The sequence below is a fragment of the Fusarium oxysporum genome, chromosome 13 (genome assembly GCF_000149955.1).
Source record: "Fusarium oxysporum f. sp. lycopersici 4287 chromosome 13, whole genome shotgun sequence".
Lineage (NCBI taxonomy): Eukaryota > Fungi > Ascomycota > Sordariomycetes > Hypocreales > Nectriaceae > Fusarium > Fusarium oxysporum.
In genome coordinates this window covers 126,525-143,757 of record NC_030998.1, presented here as the reverse complement: position 1 = coordinate 143,757, position 17,233 = coordinate 126,525, and the positions used below count along the sequence as shown (strand labels likewise).

At 49.2% G+C, this 17,233-nt stretch overlaps 7 protein-coding genes across 9 annotated transcripts; 4 read left to right on the top strand and 3 right to left on the bottom strand.

Annotated features, from left to right (window-relative positions):
- FOXG_11931 (uncharacterized protein) lies at nucleotides 1-2,462 on the top strand. 3 transcript variants are annotated; one of them, XM_018391661.1, is made up of 7 exons: nucleotides 1-127; nucleotides 195-232; nucleotides 288-838; nucleotides 906-956; nucleotides 1,017-1,138; nucleotides 1,188-1,386; nucleotides 1,444-2,462. In XM_018391661.1, exons 3-7 carry the CDS (start codon nucleotides 344-346, stop codon nucleotides 2,299-2,301), a joined length of 1,725 nt encoding a protein of 574 aa, XP_018250353.1. In that variant the 5' UTR covers nucleotides 1-127; nucleotides 195-232; nucleotides 288-343; the 3' UTR covers nucleotides 2,302-2,462. The 3 variants fall into 3 exon arrangements, with proteins under 3 accessions (XP_018250353.1, XP_018250351.1, XP_018250352.1); XM_018391659.1 differs by having other exon boundaries at nucleotides 184-232; XM_018391660.1 differs by having other exon boundaries at nucleotides 1-158; nucleotides 222-232.
- A 1,309-nt stretch (nucleotides 2,463-3,771) lies between these two features.
- FOXG_11930 (uncharacterized protein) lies at nucleotides 3,772-4,872 on the bottom strand (the record flags this gene model as incomplete). The annotated part of the gene is made up of 1 exon (XM_018391658.1): nucleotides 3,772-4,872. The coding sequence occupies one exon, from the start codon at nucleotides 4,870-4,872 to the stop codon at nucleotides 3,772-3,774; it is 1,101 nt and encodes a 366-aa protein (XP_018250350.1).
- Nucleotides 4,873-5,488: 616 nt separating this feature from the next.
- Nucleotides 5,489-6,540, top strand: FOXG_11929 (uncharacterized protein; the record flags this gene model as incomplete). The annotated part of the gene is made up of 2 exons (XM_018391657.1): nucleotides 5,489-6,460; nucleotides 6,503-6,540. The coding sequence occupies exons 1-2, from the start codon at nucleotides 5,521-5,523 to the stop codon at nucleotides 6,538-6,540; spliced, it is 978 nt and encodes a 325-aa protein (XP_018250349.1). The 5' UTR covers nucleotides 5,489-5,520.
- A 235-nt stretch (nucleotides 6,541-6,775) lies between these two features.
- On the bottom strand, nucleotides 6,776-8,381 carry FOXG_11928 (uncharacterized protein; the record flags this gene model as incomplete). Its single annotated transcript, XM_018391656.1, has 4 exons — nucleotides 6,776-6,946; nucleotides 6,994-7,247; nucleotides 7,297-7,986; nucleotides 8,039-8,381. The coding sequence occupies 4 exons, from the start codon at nucleotides 8,379-8,381 to the stop codon at nucleotides 6,776-6,778; spliced, it is 1,458 nt and encodes a 485-aa protein (XP_018250348.1).
- Nucleotides 8,382-9,115: 734 nt separating this feature from the next.
- Nucleotides 9,116-11,911, bottom strand: FOXG_11927 (uncharacterized protein; the record flags this gene model as incomplete). The annotated part of the gene is made up of 4 exons (XM_018391655.1): nucleotides 9,116-9,953; nucleotides 10,004-10,899; nucleotides 10,949-11,750; nucleotides 11,854-11,911. The coding sequence occupies 4 exons, from the start codon at nucleotides 11,909-11,911 to the stop codon at nucleotides 9,169-9,171; spliced, it is 2,541 nt and encodes an 846-aa protein (XP_018250347.1). The 3' UTR covers nucleotides 9,116-9,168.
- Nucleotides 11,912-12,058: 147 nt separating this feature from the next.
- FOXG_11926 (methylisocitrate lyase) lies at nucleotides 12,059-13,208 on the top strand (the record flags this gene model as incomplete). Its single annotated transcript, XM_018391654.1, has 3 exons — nucleotides 12,059-12,492; nucleotides 12,549-12,604; nucleotides 12,658-13,208. 3 exons carry the CDS (start codon nucleotides 12,059-12,061, stop codon nucleotides 13,206-13,208), a joined length of 1,041 nt encoding a protein of 346 aa, XP_018250346.1.
- Nucleotides 13,209-13,815: 607 nt separating this feature from the next.
- On the top strand, nucleotides 13,816-17,214 carry FOXG_11925 (uncharacterized protein; the record flags this gene model as incomplete). Its single annotated transcript, XM_018391653.1, has 4 exons — nucleotides 13,816-16,511; nucleotides 16,561-16,680; nucleotides 16,753-16,835; nucleotides 16,883-17,214. The coding sequence occupies 4 exons, from the start codon at nucleotides 13,816-13,818 to the stop codon at nucleotides 17,212-17,214; spliced, it is 3,231 nt and encodes a 1,076-aa protein (XP_018250345.1).
- Between the last annotated feature and the right edge of the window lie 19 nt (nucleotides 17,215-17,233).

Below are 17,233 nucleotides of genomic sequence, written 5' to 3'. Positions count from 1 at the left end.
GTACAGCCTGGGTTGAATGCAGCAGATCGCAAACAGAAACCGGCGGCCTGGGGCTTTCAGGCGACGCCGTGTCCCGGGCAGTAGAGCACACCAGGCTTGCCTCCACTGTAAAGATAAGAAACTCAAGGTATTTCGACTGCGGCTTGCATTGGTGACAGGTATGATGATGCTGAAACGCCGTAGTGCGATGATAGAGTCCCGAGCTGTGCTAACTGCGAGAGGCTGAGCATAAGTGAGCGTTTTCCAAGAGGACAAGAGCTCAAATAGTGGCTAACTGATGGCAACAGCTTGCTTGGTCCTGGATCAACAATCCAAAAAATCACGACCTCGAAATTATCTTGAGATGCTGGAGGGACGCGTCGCCGGCCTCCAGAGTCACGATCACGCTACTCCACCTCAATCCACGTCAGCTGCAGCAAGCAACGACGAGAGCACGTCATCGATCCCTTATACACCTGAGGGTCGAGATGGGACCAGCGACTTGTCTTCCAGAGTGGGCATGCTGGACTTCCGCACCACACAGACGGAGCCGCAGTACCTAGGCTCATCATCTTCATTTGCATTCTCCCGCATCATTAACCTTTCTCTTAGTAGCAACCTCCCCACTGCGCCTACCCTGGCTCACCTCAGCGATAGGCGCAGCTCGCCGTCTCCATGCTTGCTACCAGACTATGACGTCGCCGTTAAGCTGAGTGATGCCTACTTCAAACATATCCATCCCCAGTATCCATTCCTACATGAACCGACTTTTAGGACTTGGGAGGCAATGCTCTATGATTCGTCGCAAGACTTTACTGAGACTGGGTTCTCTTTCACACCGTTATTCTTTCTCAATATGGTAAGTCGTAGCCTCTTGTCCGTCGTAATCCGTTAGGTTACAGTACTAACGAGCCCTCATGTTCCAGGTATATGCTGTCGCTGCGCTGCTCTTACCAAACACTCAGTCCTTAGCCGGCGTAAGTTATGATTTACCCTCCCCAATGGCGTCAAGTAGTGGTTAATTTGGTTTTCTATAGCAACTTTACATATCTGCTCAAATATATACCGATGTACTATCGAAGGATAATATTGAATCCATTCAAGCTCTGTTGTGCTACGCTATGTACTCTCTCCGCTCCCTTGAAGGACCATCTTTATGGTAGGACTACCCATGTACTCTCGCGGGACGATGTTGAATCCAGGTTTAGGAAAATCTCTGGTCTGGCACTACGACAGTGCATTGAATTAGGGTATCATCGCGGAGTTAAGCAGTTTGCACCCGCCGCGAACTTACTCCAACAGGAGATGCGCAAGAGAGTTTTCTGGGTCGCCCAAGGTATAGACTGCACTGTTGCTGTACGGTTGGGGCGGCCTTTAGGTATTCCACCTCAAGAAATCGATGCTGAGGTACTAAATCTCCAATTAATACTTTATTATCTCAGCATACTGATGAAACACCTGCAGTTCCCGTCAGACGTGGATGACTCTGCTATCACTGACACTGGTATCTTGGGCTCTCCAAGAAACCATTCCAGCCAGCCAACAACATCGATGTCTACCGCCATTCACGTATTCAAGTTACGTTATCTCTGGGCTCGCATACACACATCACTGTTTTCAGACACCGTACGCCTAAGCATTGACGATCATACGTACCATGCTCGAATCGAACAGCTACGAGTAGACCTGGACACGTGGTTGACAAATGCCCCTCAAGCACGACCCCATGAAAGTGATGACTTGTCTATATTTGCCAAAAAAGCATGGTATGAAACCAATTACAGCCACACAATACTTCTTCTCTATAGGGGTCAGCTTGTAGAGTATAAAGAATCACTCCAGAAGATCTTCGAGGACTGCATCGAGGCGTCGAGAAACATCTGCCAAACATATCGTCGGCTGTACATAGGCACGGCTATAAGGTACACATGGGGTACTCTACACTGTCTGTTCTTAGCAGGACTGACTTACTTGCATTGCTTATGGACGTCACCGGCAGCATGGGACTCAATTCGACCAGAAGATGTCAGCAAGACATGTACGGATTGTACAATGGTTTTGGTGGCGATCGCTGAGGGCTGGCAAGCTGCTGCCCCATATCGTGATACGTTTGAAGCTCTAGCGAGTCGTGTCATCGCAATGGTATTCAACAAGAGCCGCGCTGTGCAGGCATCTTTTCCTCCTCCCAGTGTGGCTGAAACTAGGGAGCCAGATACATGGGGTCACTGGATTAATGATATGGCAAATGCCGGAGTTCTGGAAGGGGTCGATGGACTTTTGGCAGGATTCATTGGCGATTTAACGACACATATTAATTCATAAGGAAGGAAAGTCTCGGGTTTTATTATGATACTAGAATGTTTATAGCATGATTTAACGGTTCTGTCGGCATATGCCATTCGGACCATCTTGAGCCAAGAGAGTTGGCTGCTGTAGTCGGTTACACTACTGATTCGTCGTATTCTTCCGAGCGGCCATTCTACAAAGCCGAACCCATTGACAGTCTACTCCACTTGACTTTTGTATTCCTGGCAGTCCTCGGAATCTCCCCGGTAGCATCTCACTACGGCTAATGACATAGCGGCATATCGATTGATTGGTATAATTAATTATGGGCACGCTATCTCTATGTATGCTAAGGTTCACTTGTTTCTCTTTCTCTTACAATTCATCGAATCCTTCTGCATCGGGTATTTGCTCAGGATTGCTACAATGGTGAACAAAATCGACATTCGTCTATGGGTGATGCATATGATGAAAATCAGCTCTACGCTTGCCGGTCGGGACAAACTCATCCGTCTTGTACAATATCTTTCTCGGTTACAAATTCTGTTCTTGCTCAACAACAAGCGTTCATCACAGCCCAATCTAGAGCGATGGAGAAAGCTCGTCAGACACCTTAATTCAACACGTAAACTTCTCCGTGTTGGCAAGGCACCGGAATACGTTCAAGCTGCAGTTAATATTATCACGATTGATAAAGCCGACCACTTCTTACAACATCTTTTGTCTCTTCGCCAGCTTCTGCTTGCCGGTTATATAACTTTGGATAATGTCACAGTTCTTGATAGTCTTGGAGTCTATCCCTGGAAAACTGCAAGGCGAATCCAAGTTGAGGCATCACGGCTGTGGCTTGGTGCCATCATTTGCGGTCTCGTCTCTCAATTGTATTTTTTCTACAACCTGAAGCATCTTCCGGATACTAAGAAAGCCTCTAATAGTGCGAAGATCCTCCATTTGTAAGTACCCTATACATAGCAGTCAGCACAGTTGAGGGGCTATTGTACTAGACCTGTGTATTGACATCATATTCTACCCTAGCAAGCATGCGGCCAACACATTACAACTCTTGAACGCCTTGTTTGACTTGCCTATCGCATGTTCTGCTGCCAAGATCTTTAATTTCAGTGACGGCCTTATTAGTGTTTGTGGGGCTGCAAGCAGCTTGGTTGGAATTGCAAATATTTGAAAGCGTTCTGAGGACGCTGAGTTTTCACATTGAGAGAATAAATAAGGGTATGTTAAAGAGGGCCTTAGGGAACACGATTATGTAGGATACATAATTGTCTTGTACGTTAAAAATAAAATCTGTGGTCCAGAAGCTAGTGAACATTTTCGGAAAGACTGGCTGAAAGCAGACTTCTATGTACATTGTCCTTACACACTACAATTCTGGAGATCTTGAATAATGGTGTACTGATTTGAGGGCTATATAAACTATACAATATTGTAATGTCAATGAACGGTAGCTGCAAAGCCTTCTAGATCATTGAATTATGTCGTTCTGGGAGCTTAGAGTTTTGCATAACTCTTAAACCGATCCATCCGATAGTCCTTGAGCATTTGATCTTCGATGCCGTAGAGAATCTTCTTGGCTAGGAGCTCGCCAACCAGCGCCGCATTCGTGACGCCAGAGTGCATCACAGCCAGGTCAAGCCCTTCCAAGCCCGTGGAACCGAGAATGGGATAGCCATCCTCCGGGTCAGGTCGTATACCTACAGTATAATGACCAAACTCAAGCTTGTTTCCATCCTTGAATGTCTTTTGTACCTGCTTGAAAAGATCCTCTGCTGTTGCTTGCGGGTCATCGCCGGGCTGTCCGCCAGCGAAGGACGCGCCGAAGACTATGCGCCCATCGAGGGTCTGGCGCATATGCAAGCCTGGCAAGCGGAGCAAAGTATTCAGGTATTGTTTTTTAGTCGGTGCGGTGTTAGCAAGGAGACCCTCACGACCAGTCAAAGGGAGCTTGATGTTCTCTGTTGCCAACAGTGGAACACTTCCAAGACCAGCAGCCAGAACGACGTGGCTGCCACGCACGTGCCCAGAGCCCGTTACTACGCCCGAGACTCGCCCTTTGTCGTTCTTCAGAAATCCAGTAACACTCTCTTTAAGTACCTTAGTGCCGAGAGATTGGGCGTGAGCGATGAGCTTCGCTGCAGCGGCGTATGCTTCGATAGTTCCCTCTTCAGGAACATGAAGGCCCCATTTCACCAAGGAGAATTGGGCCTCATCGACTTGCGACTCAAGTACAGCAAGGTCAGTTTGTTCCAGACGCGTAATGTTTGTGCCCCAGAGACGCTGACGTTCGTAGAATCCTTCGCGCTCTTCAGGAGTTCTGTCGCAAGCCAAGACACCACCCCACTGGATCGGGAGATCCGGTAGCTCTTTGCCCATTTCAGCCCAGCGTGCCATAGAGCGACGTCGGAAATCATAGTAGAATTTTTCCGTTGTACCAGCCGCGTTGAGCCAGCAAAATGACTTGGGGGTCGCGACGCCGCCGACTGTCTCTGCAATAAGAATGACTTCCTTCTTTTCTTTGGCCAAATGCCAGGTAATTGAGGCACCAACAATGCCGCCGCCTATGACGATGACTGGAGCAGATTGAGCGTCCATGATGTCTCGTTAGTTGAGGATGCGAGTTAAACAGAGTTTTTGAAAAGTAGGATATCGTGCTGGTGTATTTCTGAATTTGATAACACACTGTATATTGTTTCAGGCTGTTCTTTATACTTGCTATAAGTAATTAATACACTATAGTGGCAATATCCTGTTCTGCATTGGTGGCTCTCGGGAACTTAGCTTAGCCCGGAAGAATACGACGGGAGATAAAACTGGAAGATCATGCCGGAGACAGGATCGGAAGAATACGTCGGAAGAAACCAGAACTGGCAAGCTAGCCACTAAACTTCTATAACGCTACTGAGGGGATTTAGCTTGAGCTTGATAAGCCGTATGCCACATCTTGCCTCACCGCTGTGTGTAGTAAATATAGGCTCTTAGCTATAAATCTTGTTGATACTTCTTTGACTACCACTACGTTTTGTTACGGGCTCGTGTATAGGCCCACTTTGTAGGGTCAAAGCTCCACTAAGCGCAATAACTCAATTAAGTTATAGATGCATTATGAGTCATGTCGAATCATAGCGTTAATTATTATAAGAAATCGGAATATGGGATTATGCGAAACCCATCCTCACTCTAAGTGACAGCCTTCATCGCCGTTCAATTTCTTTAAATACCCACCTCCATTACTGGTTCGATATGAAAGCATTCCAGTTTCTCGGAGTTGAACAGGGCCTTCAACTACGAGATGTTCCCGTCCCCAAACCCGGCGTAGACCAGGTGTTAATACAAGTCAAAGCCGCAGGTCTCTGCCACTCAGACACCCATGTCCTGCACGGCGGCGGAGCAGCTTGGATGTGCAAGCTACCCGTGATCCTAGGCCACGAGGTTGCCGGTGTTATTGTCGAGCTGGGCGCCGCAGAATCATCTTCGACCACTCCCTTCAAAGTAGGCGACCGCGTAGCCGTCGCCTGCGTAGGACATCCTATTCAAGAGCGCAATTTCCAAGAGGCGCTCGGCGTCGGGTGCGATGGAGGTTATGCCGAATTCGCTGTGGCTCCCGTTAAGAATCTGGTAAAGCTCCCGGAAGATGTCGGTTTCCCCGAGGCTGCCGTGGCCACCGATTCCGTTGCCACAGCCTACCACGCAGTTGTCACAGAGGGCGGTGTGACCCCACATTCAACAGTCGCTATCATTGGCTTAGGAGGCCTCGGTCTAAACGGCCTGGCCATTGCGTCTTTGAAAGGGGCAAAAGTATACGGCGTTGATATCAACGAAACAAAGTTCGACCAAGCTCGAGGTGCTGGGGCCATCGAGTGTGCAACAAGCCTGGACGCCTTCTCAGAAAAGACTTTCGACCTCATCGTCGACTTCGCCGGCACACAGAAAACAGTTCAAGGTGCTATCTCTGCTGTCAGGCCTGGAGGCACGGTTGTACTAGTTGGTTTGGCGAGCCAAACAGTCCAATTTGCAACCACAGACTTAGTGACCAAGAATGTGTCACTCAGAGGTTCAACTAGCGCTAGCATTGCAGAGTTTCGGGAGGTGCTGGCATTGCTAGCTTCGGGGGATTTGAAGCCGCAAATTGAGGAGATTCCTTTTGCAGATGTCGCAAAGGGACTTGAGTTGCTTGGCTCTGGTAAGGTGGCTAATCGACTGTATACTATTCCATGATTTATAGGCTTTTGGGCTATGGACCTACTGTGGAGAGAGCTCTAGTCCTAGAACTTTGCAGCATGGGTTCCGCATTCAGCAGGCCGGCGCCTAACTATACATCTTCTTGAGTGTATGCGATGGGTGCTTGGAGTTGCTTCAGTATTAGTACAGTCAAGATAAATCACTACTGATGAAGAACATAATATGATATATAATAAGCAAAACCAATATCGGATACTAATGTAACTAGCTGGACTACTTAGATGCCTTTACAGGACCACAAAAGTATTTGCTAAATTTAATATGCGTAAAATAGTCTCTCCTCGTTGTTCGAAGCCCGAATCTTGCGATTCTCGCGAATGAGCATCCATCTTAGAACCCAGGCCAAGACAGCCGATGCAGCGGAAAAGGCGGCACTGCTGGACATGGCAACAGGGTACATAGGCTCATCTGAACTCGGCCAGAGATACTGGATGGTGTCAGTCGCAGTTAAACGTCAAAAGTTTATGATCTTACCGGAGTGTAAATAGGGCCAAGCGTGGCAACCGTGTTTGCTAGAGCGAGAGATATAGCTTTCTTCTCTCGGGTCTGACCGCATGTGCTGGCGACCCAACCGAGGATAACACTGTTACAGGCGTAGACACCGCTGGCAAAGACGCACATTGCGAAGTATCGGGCGCCAGTATTGTGAACGGTACAAGCTAAGATGAAGCCAAATACAGCCATGACTTTCGCGAGGGTAATGTGCCACGTTCTTTCGTTCATCCGGCCTGTTTGATGTTAGATGACGCTCAAGAAGCTTCGTTGTAGGGAGCTTACCAGAGTTTGCGGCCCATGCGATGCAGACGATACCTGACACGATGTATGGGGGACAGGTCAGAGCGAGTGTCGTATTGCGATCAAATCCAAGTGTTCCAACGATAGTGGGGAAGAAGTTCTTGAAGTTGCTGGCAGCCATGTGGAAGTGTTGCATGAAGACGAGGACCCAAAGACGAGGGTCCTTACAGGCATCAATCAGTCCAGCAAAAGTCGTCGTGTTGGTTCGGATCTGAACAGTATCTGCGGCTATTCGCTCGTGGGCCAATATCCTCTCTTCTTCTGTGAGCCATCGGGTATTGCTGGGCTCATCTGGCAAGACAAAGGCTGAAGCGAGGGAGATAACAAAAGTGATGATGCCCTGGAGAATGAAGAGCCATCTCCATCCGGCTAGACCTGCAACGCCGCTCATCTCAAACACGCCAATTGCGATAAGTCCTGCAAATGCAGTTCCGCAGATGTTGGCTGTGAATAAGATGGAGATACGAGTTGCTATCTCTTTCTTGGTATAGAAGATCGAGAGGACGTATAGAGCGCCTGGGTAAAAAGGGGCTTCGGTCACGCCGAGGAAGAATCGCGTAAGGACGAGGCCTTTGAAATCATGGCAGATTGCGGTGAGAGTGCTCACAACAGCCCAGAGAGCCATAGCGCCGGACATGTAGAGGGAAGGTCGGATTCTAGTCATGAGCATGTCTGAAAGGTCAGTCAGCGGAAGGAGAGGGGTAGCGAAATGGTGCTTGCTTACTGGAAGGAATTTGGCCGAGGATGTATCCCACAAACAGGATGGAAACACATGTTTGATACTCCGTAGAAGTCAGGTTAAGCTCCTTCTCCAAGCCATCCAGACGCGCAACGGTAATGGCATTGCGATCGAGGTAGTTGAACCAGTACATGATCCACAGAATCGGAAGAATAATCCAATCCAGCTTCTTCACCAGCTTGATTTCAGCTGGATCGATTTTCTTGTGTGTACCGGTTTCATCAACCGCCGAGAAGATGTGAGTGTCATGCTTCTCAAGGTGATCAGAATGTCCCTTTTCTTCAACATCAAGGGCTTCAGGCTGGTTCTTGTCTTGGGCATTGGACATGTTGTAAAGAGATAGACAGAAGTTATTGAGAAGATTAAACTTGAGATGTGATGACCCTCGCTGGAAATGCGAATGGGCTGCCATTGATATAGATACTTGTCCGACTCCTGAGTTGTGGCGACGAGTTGTCTTGCTTGGATTACCAGTGCCGTGGTTACCCCAGATTACCCCGCGTTAGAAATCGCACTATTTTTTTGGTTGGGATTGAAGGAGGATGGCGGCTCTGAAAACAAGGTTCAGCCTTAGCGTTGTAGTGGCTACTTGGCTGTTGAGGGCGTTTTGCCGGTCAATCTGGCTAAGCATCTTGGTAAATTATGTCACTACTACTGTCTGTATTCGCCTTCACGAGAGTCCCAAATGTTCCAATCCGATAACCCCTACCTCCAAAACCTCTTTGATCTTTGAACAGGAAATGCCCAGCTGGACCCTCAGAGCTGTCATATCATATGCCTTTTCATTAAGTCAGGATCGTTGCAAAAGGATTCACGGATCACAATTTCGGTTAATCTTTTCCATTTGGCTGTCTTGGCCAGCCACGCCTTGCCGCCCTCGCACGCCGGATAGAAGCGGATGCCTCCGGGCCGTCATGGTAACCGGGGACTAATGATCTGGAACGTCGGCGGACACTCATGAATGACGGGCCTCACGCCATGCGAGACCATCGAATGCCGCTACAAGGCTATTGAAGTACCTAAGCGAACCTTGAGCTCTGGAAAAGCACACGAGATAGTCAAGGCCCACTACTAATTAGAAACAAGGGCAAATGTTAATCAATGTTGTGTCTAGTTTAACCAAAGCCTGTCTCGCCCTGCACCAGCTCGGGCAAACTCCACAAGAAGTTGAGAGCGTCAATATCCAGTCCAAGAGCAACTTGATCACATCCTTCGCCAAAGGGAGCTATGCTCGAATCAAATGGAAGAGATACCCATGTATCTCCCATGTCAAAGTTCATCATTGCCCCATCCTCTCCAAGCTGTTGAGAATCCAGGCCAGACAAGAATGAGTTTGGACCATCAATGCCAGTCTCTCCTTGAGCCACATTCCTAGGAATTGAAGCCCGCCCGCTGTGATTACTAGAGCCTAGACCTCTGGACTGGGTAAGATGAGCTCGAAATTGTGCGGTATGCTTCTCGATGAGATCTGCATATCTCAACGCAAAGTCCATATCATCCGCAGGGCAGTCTTTGAGTATCGATGTGCATTGATCTAAAGTGTATAAAGCGTCGTTTACGTCGGTATGGGTGGAGCCAACGCTGAGAGCCTTGAGAAGAAATACAGAGGAACTAATGACGCTAATCTTGACACGGGCTGGGGCGTAGGGGAGATGCTCCCGAAAACCACTCATAGTTGCGATATGCAACACCTTTTTGGTGTCAGTGATGACATCTTGTAAGAACTTGGCGTCTTTGGGAGTTATAAACGCCGATAATGCTTCGTCAGGGTTCGTGGCGGCGGCTGTGAAGCCAGCTGAGGAGGCCCTTGATACTACAGCTTGTATGGAGATGGCGCCTGTACATGCTTTGAGATAATGGAACTCGACTGACAGGGTATCTCTCAGAGACGAGGCGATGTCTTGTGACTACATTAGTTGATGAACGGGTCTGAAGCTAGAGAGGGAATACCTTGGCTCATGTTGTCAAACTTTTCTTGCCATTTTGAGAGAGACAAAGAAAAGTGTTCAAGGAGATCTACGTAGTGATCTCCGAGTACTTGTGTTTGGAGGTGGGTTGCCGAACGAAAGAACATCGAAGATGCTGTACGCGATAGTTGGGTAAGTTCTAGACTGAGATCCATATAAGATATCCAGGACTGGTCAATCGGTTCAACTGTTTCTTGCATGGACAGACGAGATGCAATCACAGAAATGCCTTCTGGAAACACAGAAGGGTAGCCAAGTCTAGTGGCAGTCTGGGTCAGATAATTGTAGAGGAGCTTTTGAGCTCGACGGCCACGAAGCACCTCACCACTTGCAGCCTGGTTTGCATTTCCTGGCTGACCTGAGAATATTCCGAGTTCATAAGCCAAGTTGTTGGCCATACCCAGGAGCATCCATGACATTCTGTTTGCCCTCTTGGCGGGCTCAAAGACATCTTCTCGCCAGCGAATAAGAGGAACTTCGTTGTTGATATGCTTGCGATTGACTCGATCATATCCAGGCGTGACAAGTAGACCATCCCAGCCGTCTGTTTCAGGAGGGAGATGTAAAGCACGAGGGTGCCAATCGGATATCAGAATCAGGCTCTCTATGGTACCGATCGTTCTTGTTTGGGAGGTAGATGTTTTCTCCTGGCCTAGCACGATGCGTCGAATAAGGACTTCACAGTGACTCCAGAGGCGCTGGTGGACGTAGTGACTTCTGGATGTACCGCCTGCACCTGGCAGTGTGAAGAATCGGGATGAGATCATAAGCAGGGTGCAGCATAGCATGGCTTCCCTGTAAACGAGATGTTCATGAGATGCATGGCTGCGGAATTGGTCAAGGACGACAGGGGATAGTGGAGCAAGCTTTTCGAAGAAGCTATTATGGTTAGTGCGTGAATCGAGCGTACAGAGAGCAGTGAACTCACAGGTCGATGTATGTGACAGCTTCTTGGGCCGTAAACCAGCCCTGACGGACGAAGCGACACTTGTCCCACATATCTAGACAAGCATCATCTGGCTCTGAAAGGGTTGTGATGGTGAACCCGACTCCATTAGACCCACCAGATACGACTTTGGGACCGTCGGACTGAACGTGGCTGGCTGAAGGATGGCCTTGGGATGGTGCTGAACCAGCAATGCTATGCTGTCCTGCAGCGGTTGACAGAAAATCCAGTGCATCATTAGTCCCAGTGACTATTGTCGACTGCACCCGATTGTACAGTGGATGATTAGTATTATTTGGCGACGAATTAAAGCCAAGATCTTCCGAGGGGGAGGGATTCGCTGCGTGAACGGGTTGAGTGGCGGGCGCGGCGTCCACAACATTCCCACGAGTCCATTTCGGGGCATCGCGGTGCTTGGGAGCCCTGGGCCGGCGATCAAACCGACACTCACGATGTTCCCTGGCACATTTAGCGCAGGGAGGGTTGTCTTTGATGATGCATCTTGATTTGCGTGCTCGGCACGAGACGCATGCGACATAGCTGCGTTTGAACTGTCGGGTACTGCTGGAATGATCCGGGCTCTCCATTGCGGATGGACGGTCTGTAAGAGAGTGAAAGTGATAAGCGGAGAAAATGCAACGAATTGCTGAATTGAGCCGGGGAGGATGATTGTTGATGGTCTGGGGTTGGGAAGTGGCTGACGAGGGGATGATCATTTCGGGGCCGGTAGTATCCGTGTCGGTCCGCTTGTATCCGGCCTGGTCCGGTAGCTCAACGGGCCGCCCTAGATGTATCAGCCCGCGACGCAACAATGACTGCTCGCAGGCCTGTGACCCCGATAGCTAAGGAGGACCTGCCAGACCTAAATACATGTTATGATTGCATACAGTAATGGCCAGGACTGCCGAGTCGGCACCGATCATCGGCAACCTGGACAGAAGCCATCGTTGAGGGGAGAGGGGAAATCGTGTATAAAACATGAATGATAGTTTAATCGACTGGGCAAACAGAACAACAAACAACAGAGTAAGAAAGGATCCACCAGTCAAACCTATTCAACTTCACAATTCACAATTCAGTAAAGTCGCCAACATGTCCAAGTCCATCGTCAACACCAAACCCTACCCTTTCCACTTCGAGGCAAGCGAGTATCCCGCCATCAAGCCCAATGGAAAAGGAGTGACGGTTGAATACACCAACTGTCGGGGGGCAAGACCCTCCCTGCAAGCTTCCAAGCTCAGAGCCATGGTGCAAGAGGCGCACGGGGATCCCTCCAAGATTCTCGCCAATGTCTGCAGCTATGATGCCTTGAGTTCTCGTTTATGCGAGGAGGCTGGATTTCCTGTTGTCTTTCTGGCTGGGTACCCTATGGCGTCTGCATTTGGACTCCCTGATACAGGGTATATTGCTTTTGGAGAAGTTGTCAACAAGATCCAAGAGGTAGCCAGGGAGGTGAATGTTCCTATTCTGGTAGATGGCGATACTGGTTATGGAAGCCCGATGAATGTTCGCCGAACGGTCCAAGGGTATGTCATGATGCGATTGAAGGATGAAATGAGGTGGCAACTGACTCGATGAACAGATTTGCACAGGCTGGAGCTGCTGGGATCATGCTCGAGGACCAATCGTGGCCAAAGCGTACGTCAAGACACCCTCACAACAAGAGTGTTGTACTAACCTCAAGTGAACAGGCTGTGGCCACACTGCTGGAAAAAGTGTGGTGTCCCGAAGCGAAGCCTATGCTCGCTGGCAGGCCGCTGTCGACGCTAGAAACGAGGGCCTGGACATCTGGATCCTCGCCCGCACGGACAGTCTGATTCACGGATACGACGAGGCACTTACCAGGGCACGCAAGGCCATCGAGATTGGTGTTGATGCCGTATTTGTTGAAGCACTCCCTGATCGCGAGTCCATGGAACGTCTTCGTAAGGACCTCGACTTCCCAGTGGTTGCCAACATCATTGAGGGTGGCAAAACACAGAACCTCTCCGCAAAGGACCTCGCCGAACTTGGCTATAGCATTGTCTGCTATCCTTGGACTCTTGTTGCTGCTAAGCTGAAGAGTATAAGGGAGACACTGGAGAACATCAAGGGTTCTATGACGGTTGGGAAGCCTCCTGTTGTTCTATCGTATGACGAGGTTTGTGAGGGTGTCGGATTCAATAAGTACTTTGAGATTGAGGAGAGGTATCAATACGAAGGACGGGCTAATGGAGCCAACGGACACCAGTGGAAGGATTAGATAGTCGGGTTGGAGCCACGTTAGTCATGGATACAGTAGAGGAACCGACTCAATTAAAAAGACAGTATCAGTTATTCTAAGTTAAACAAGCTTCCATCGTCCAGTATAATTTGTTCTGTGAGTGCGTAGAACGATAGAATCAACAAACAGCAAAGTATCTCGAACTACCCTGTTGCTGACCTTATGATAGTGAAGGCGACTTGGCTCAACATTTCACCAACCATCATTGCTTATCGCCTCCATTGAACAGAGGCTACATATTCGCTGAACGTACATCACCCCGCGTCCCAGCCACTGCAAGGAGCATTTCTGCCGATCACCAATCATAAGGTGGAGCTGTGATGTTGCCGGCCGGGGCCGTTGTGGTGCAACATGGGGAATGGCGCTAAGACCGGGTAAGGGCGGACCGCCATGATATAAACCAACTGAGGGGGATGGCAAAGGTCAACATCACTACGAGCTGGGCTTGTTTTGGAATCCTGTATCCTCGGTTGAGGTTCCGATGTCGGAAGCTTCTTCTACTCATTGAAGTGGCCCTTGGGCTATTTAATTGCGAATCTTGTGATGTTGACTGATCTGTCCAACCAAGCAACTCTAAACCCTGAACATGCCTCTCATTAAAGATCAACTATCATTCCGAATAGCTCTCCTACCAGGAGACGCACACGGCTCGCAACTTGCATCATGCGCTGAACAAATCTTGCATTTGATCGAACACGTTAGGCCAGATGTCGCATTCCAAATATCCCGACACGATTTCGGAGGCGTGGCGTTAGCAGCTGGGCATCTGAGCGCCCTGCCGACCTCCACACTGGAAACATGCCGCCAATCCGATGCTGCCATCGTGTGTGCCTGCGGTGATCCAAAGTACGACATTGAGCCAGAAAAGGGATTGCTAGCACTTCGACAAGAACTTGGACTCTTCGCCAATATCAGGCCTGTCAAGTTTCCGTCTGACTCGCTTATACCACTCAGCTCTTATAAGCCAGAGTCAGTCGAAGGTCTTGATATAACGTTCTTCCGAGACTTGACGGGTGGTGCTTACTATGGAGAGAAGCAAGAAGCGGGAGAGGATGGTGAATCATACGACACCACTAGCTACTCTCGCTCAACCATTGAGAGATTGGCAAGACTAGCTGGCACATATGCTATGCATTTCAACCCACCAAAGAGAGTTCACTCGGTCGACAAGGCAAATGTCATGGCGACTTCACGATTATGGAGATCTGTTGTCACGGAGGTCTTCAGCAATGAGTACCCTCAGGTTCAGTTGGACCATGTTCTGGTTGACAACGCAGCTATGATCTTATCATCAGATCCCCAAAAGATGAACGGAATAATCCTGACGGAAAACATGTTTGGTGATATCCTCTCAGATCAAGCTAGTGGCATACTCAAGTCGCCAGATATCTTGTCATCAGCCGCTGTATCCACTATTTATGGCAAAGGCAAGGCACCTGGTGTCTTTGAGCCGTTCAACCTCAAACCAAGAGATGGCGAAGTAAACCCCCTTGGTATCGTCCAATCAGTTGGGTTGATGCTTGAGATATCTCTTGGTTTGAAGGCTGAAGCTACGGCCTTATCAAAAGCTGTTCGGCGAACTCTCGATCCCATCGATCAAGTTGGATCTGACACGAGGACGACTGACCTAGGGGGTACAGCTTCACCAAAGGTGTTCATGGATACCCTTTTACATAATTTTGACTACTACCTGGAGGCTCTGAACTCAGCCGACACTGCATCTTTCCCGGTATCTATCTCGACACCATTATCACCACAAAGCAGCACAAGCGCCCGACCTATGGGAGTCATTGAGAAGATCTTGACGCATGCTGGCATTGGTCTGACCAAGCCATATGTCGAGACAGGAGATATGATCTGCGTCAAGGTCGATTGGACGCTCACATCCGAGCTCCTCTGGGGCGGCATGGAGAAGACTTACAACCAGATGGGACGACCTCGTCCATTCCGTAACGATCGTCTCTGGCTTGCAGTAGACCATACCGTGGACCCACGCACAAACCATCAGCCTCGTCAAAAGGGTCTCATCGCCAAAGCAGAGCGCTTCAGACGAGAGGCCAAGATCATCGACTTTCTTCCCGCCAATACGAGTATTATGCACACTGACTTCACTCGTGAACGTGCTCAGCCTGGTCGCGTCGTTGTTGGAAGTGACTCACACACCTGTTCAGCTGGGAGTATGGGCTCTTTCGCCGTCGGGTTTGGAGCAGCTGATGTCGTCATGCCCATGGTCACTGGTGAGACCTGGTTCCGCGTGCCTGAAGTTTGCAGGATCAATTTCGTCGGAACACTTCCTTTTGGAGTTGGTGGCAAAGATGTCATTCTACATATCCTGGGTCTCTTTAAACGCAACACTATTGCATTTCAGCGAGCTGTTGAGTATGGCGGCCCCGGTCTCAAGGAGTTATCTATGGATGCTCGTTTCGCCATTGCCAACATGACCACCGAGTTTGGGGGTATGGGTACTTGCTTCGAGGCTGATGAAGAGACTTCGGCTTGGATCTCACGTCGAAAACTCCCCGAGCATCGCGAAGGTGGTCTTTTCTTCCGTGCAGACCCAAACGCTCAATATGTGGATGTCAAGACTATTGATCTCTCAGAAGTCCGCTTGACCATGGCGCTGCATCCGAATCCCGATGATGTTGTTCCAATTCATGAAAAGGCCGGTATGAAGCTTGATGGATGCTTCATCGGTGCCTGCACAACGACCGAAGAGGATCTCATCGTTGGTGCTCTGGTGCTTGAGGCTGGGTTGTACGCAGGAATGCGGCCATCTCGCCACGGAAAACGCCGCGTCACGCCAGGAAGCTTAATCATCATTAAGAACCTTGACAAGCATGGTCTGTTGGATATTTATAGACAAGCTGGCTTTGAGGTTGGCGCACCTGGCTGCTCCTACTGTGTTGGGATCAATGATGTTGATGTCGCTGGCGAAGGAGAGGTTTGGCTGTCCTCTCAAAACCGCAACTTCAGAAACAGAATGGGGAAAGGAAGTTTCGGTAACATTACTTGCGCGGCTGCTGTAGCTGCCTCAAGCTTTGACATGGTTGTCACGGATCCCAAGTTCCTGCTTGATCAGCTGGAAAGTGCAAAGCTTGAGAGGCTTGTCAGTGGAGGGAGATCCAGTGGGCCCCAACCAGTATTAAAGATTAGCGAACCGAGACCCGAGATGTCATCGAACTCTGTACCCGTACTCCTCAGCAGCAGCGAGTCTGATGTTGGAGCAACTACTCCGAGGATCATTCGATCAAAGGTGCAGCGATTTGGACAAAATGTTGATACGTAAGTTGAATGAGATCCCAATTCGAACGACCTGGACTGACAGCGACAGCGATGCAATCATCCCTGCTGAGTTCATGCCAGGAGTTGACAATGCTGATCTGGGAAGCCACTGCTTCCAGTACTTCCGCCCAGAGTTCAGGGACAAGGTCACGAACGGCTCAACAATAATGTAAGTCTCTTATTACGCATCAGTCCGGCGGACACTAACACGACACCGTGTTGCCGAACATGGCTTTGGCAGTGGATCTTCACGCGAAGACGCAGTAAGAGCCCTACAGGGAGCAGGTGTAGAAGCAGTAATAGCGAAAGGTTTCGCGTTCATCTGTATGTTCTGCTTTGCAAGCAAAAGGAACAATGGCTAAAATATCCAGATGAGAGAAATCAACTGAATATGGGATTATTCAGCATAAAGATCCAAGACCCCAGGTTTTACGAGCTTGCGCAGGAAGACTCAGTCATCACCATCAACAAGGATAACAAGACAATCCATATTGAAGGCTCAGATATAACCTTTCACTATATGCAGTCTGAAGTTGAGGAAGCTCTGGTCGAGTCTGGCGGTGTTCTTCCGTTATATAGCAAGCTTGGGAAAGGAGTATTTCGACATCTAACGGCACCTAAAATCAAGGGAGGCAGCAGGGCTGGCCATGGCAATGGTACTGATTCTTTCAGTAGCAGAGGGAGTGCAGATATATCTTGGTAGTGGTCAGATGCAGTATTTG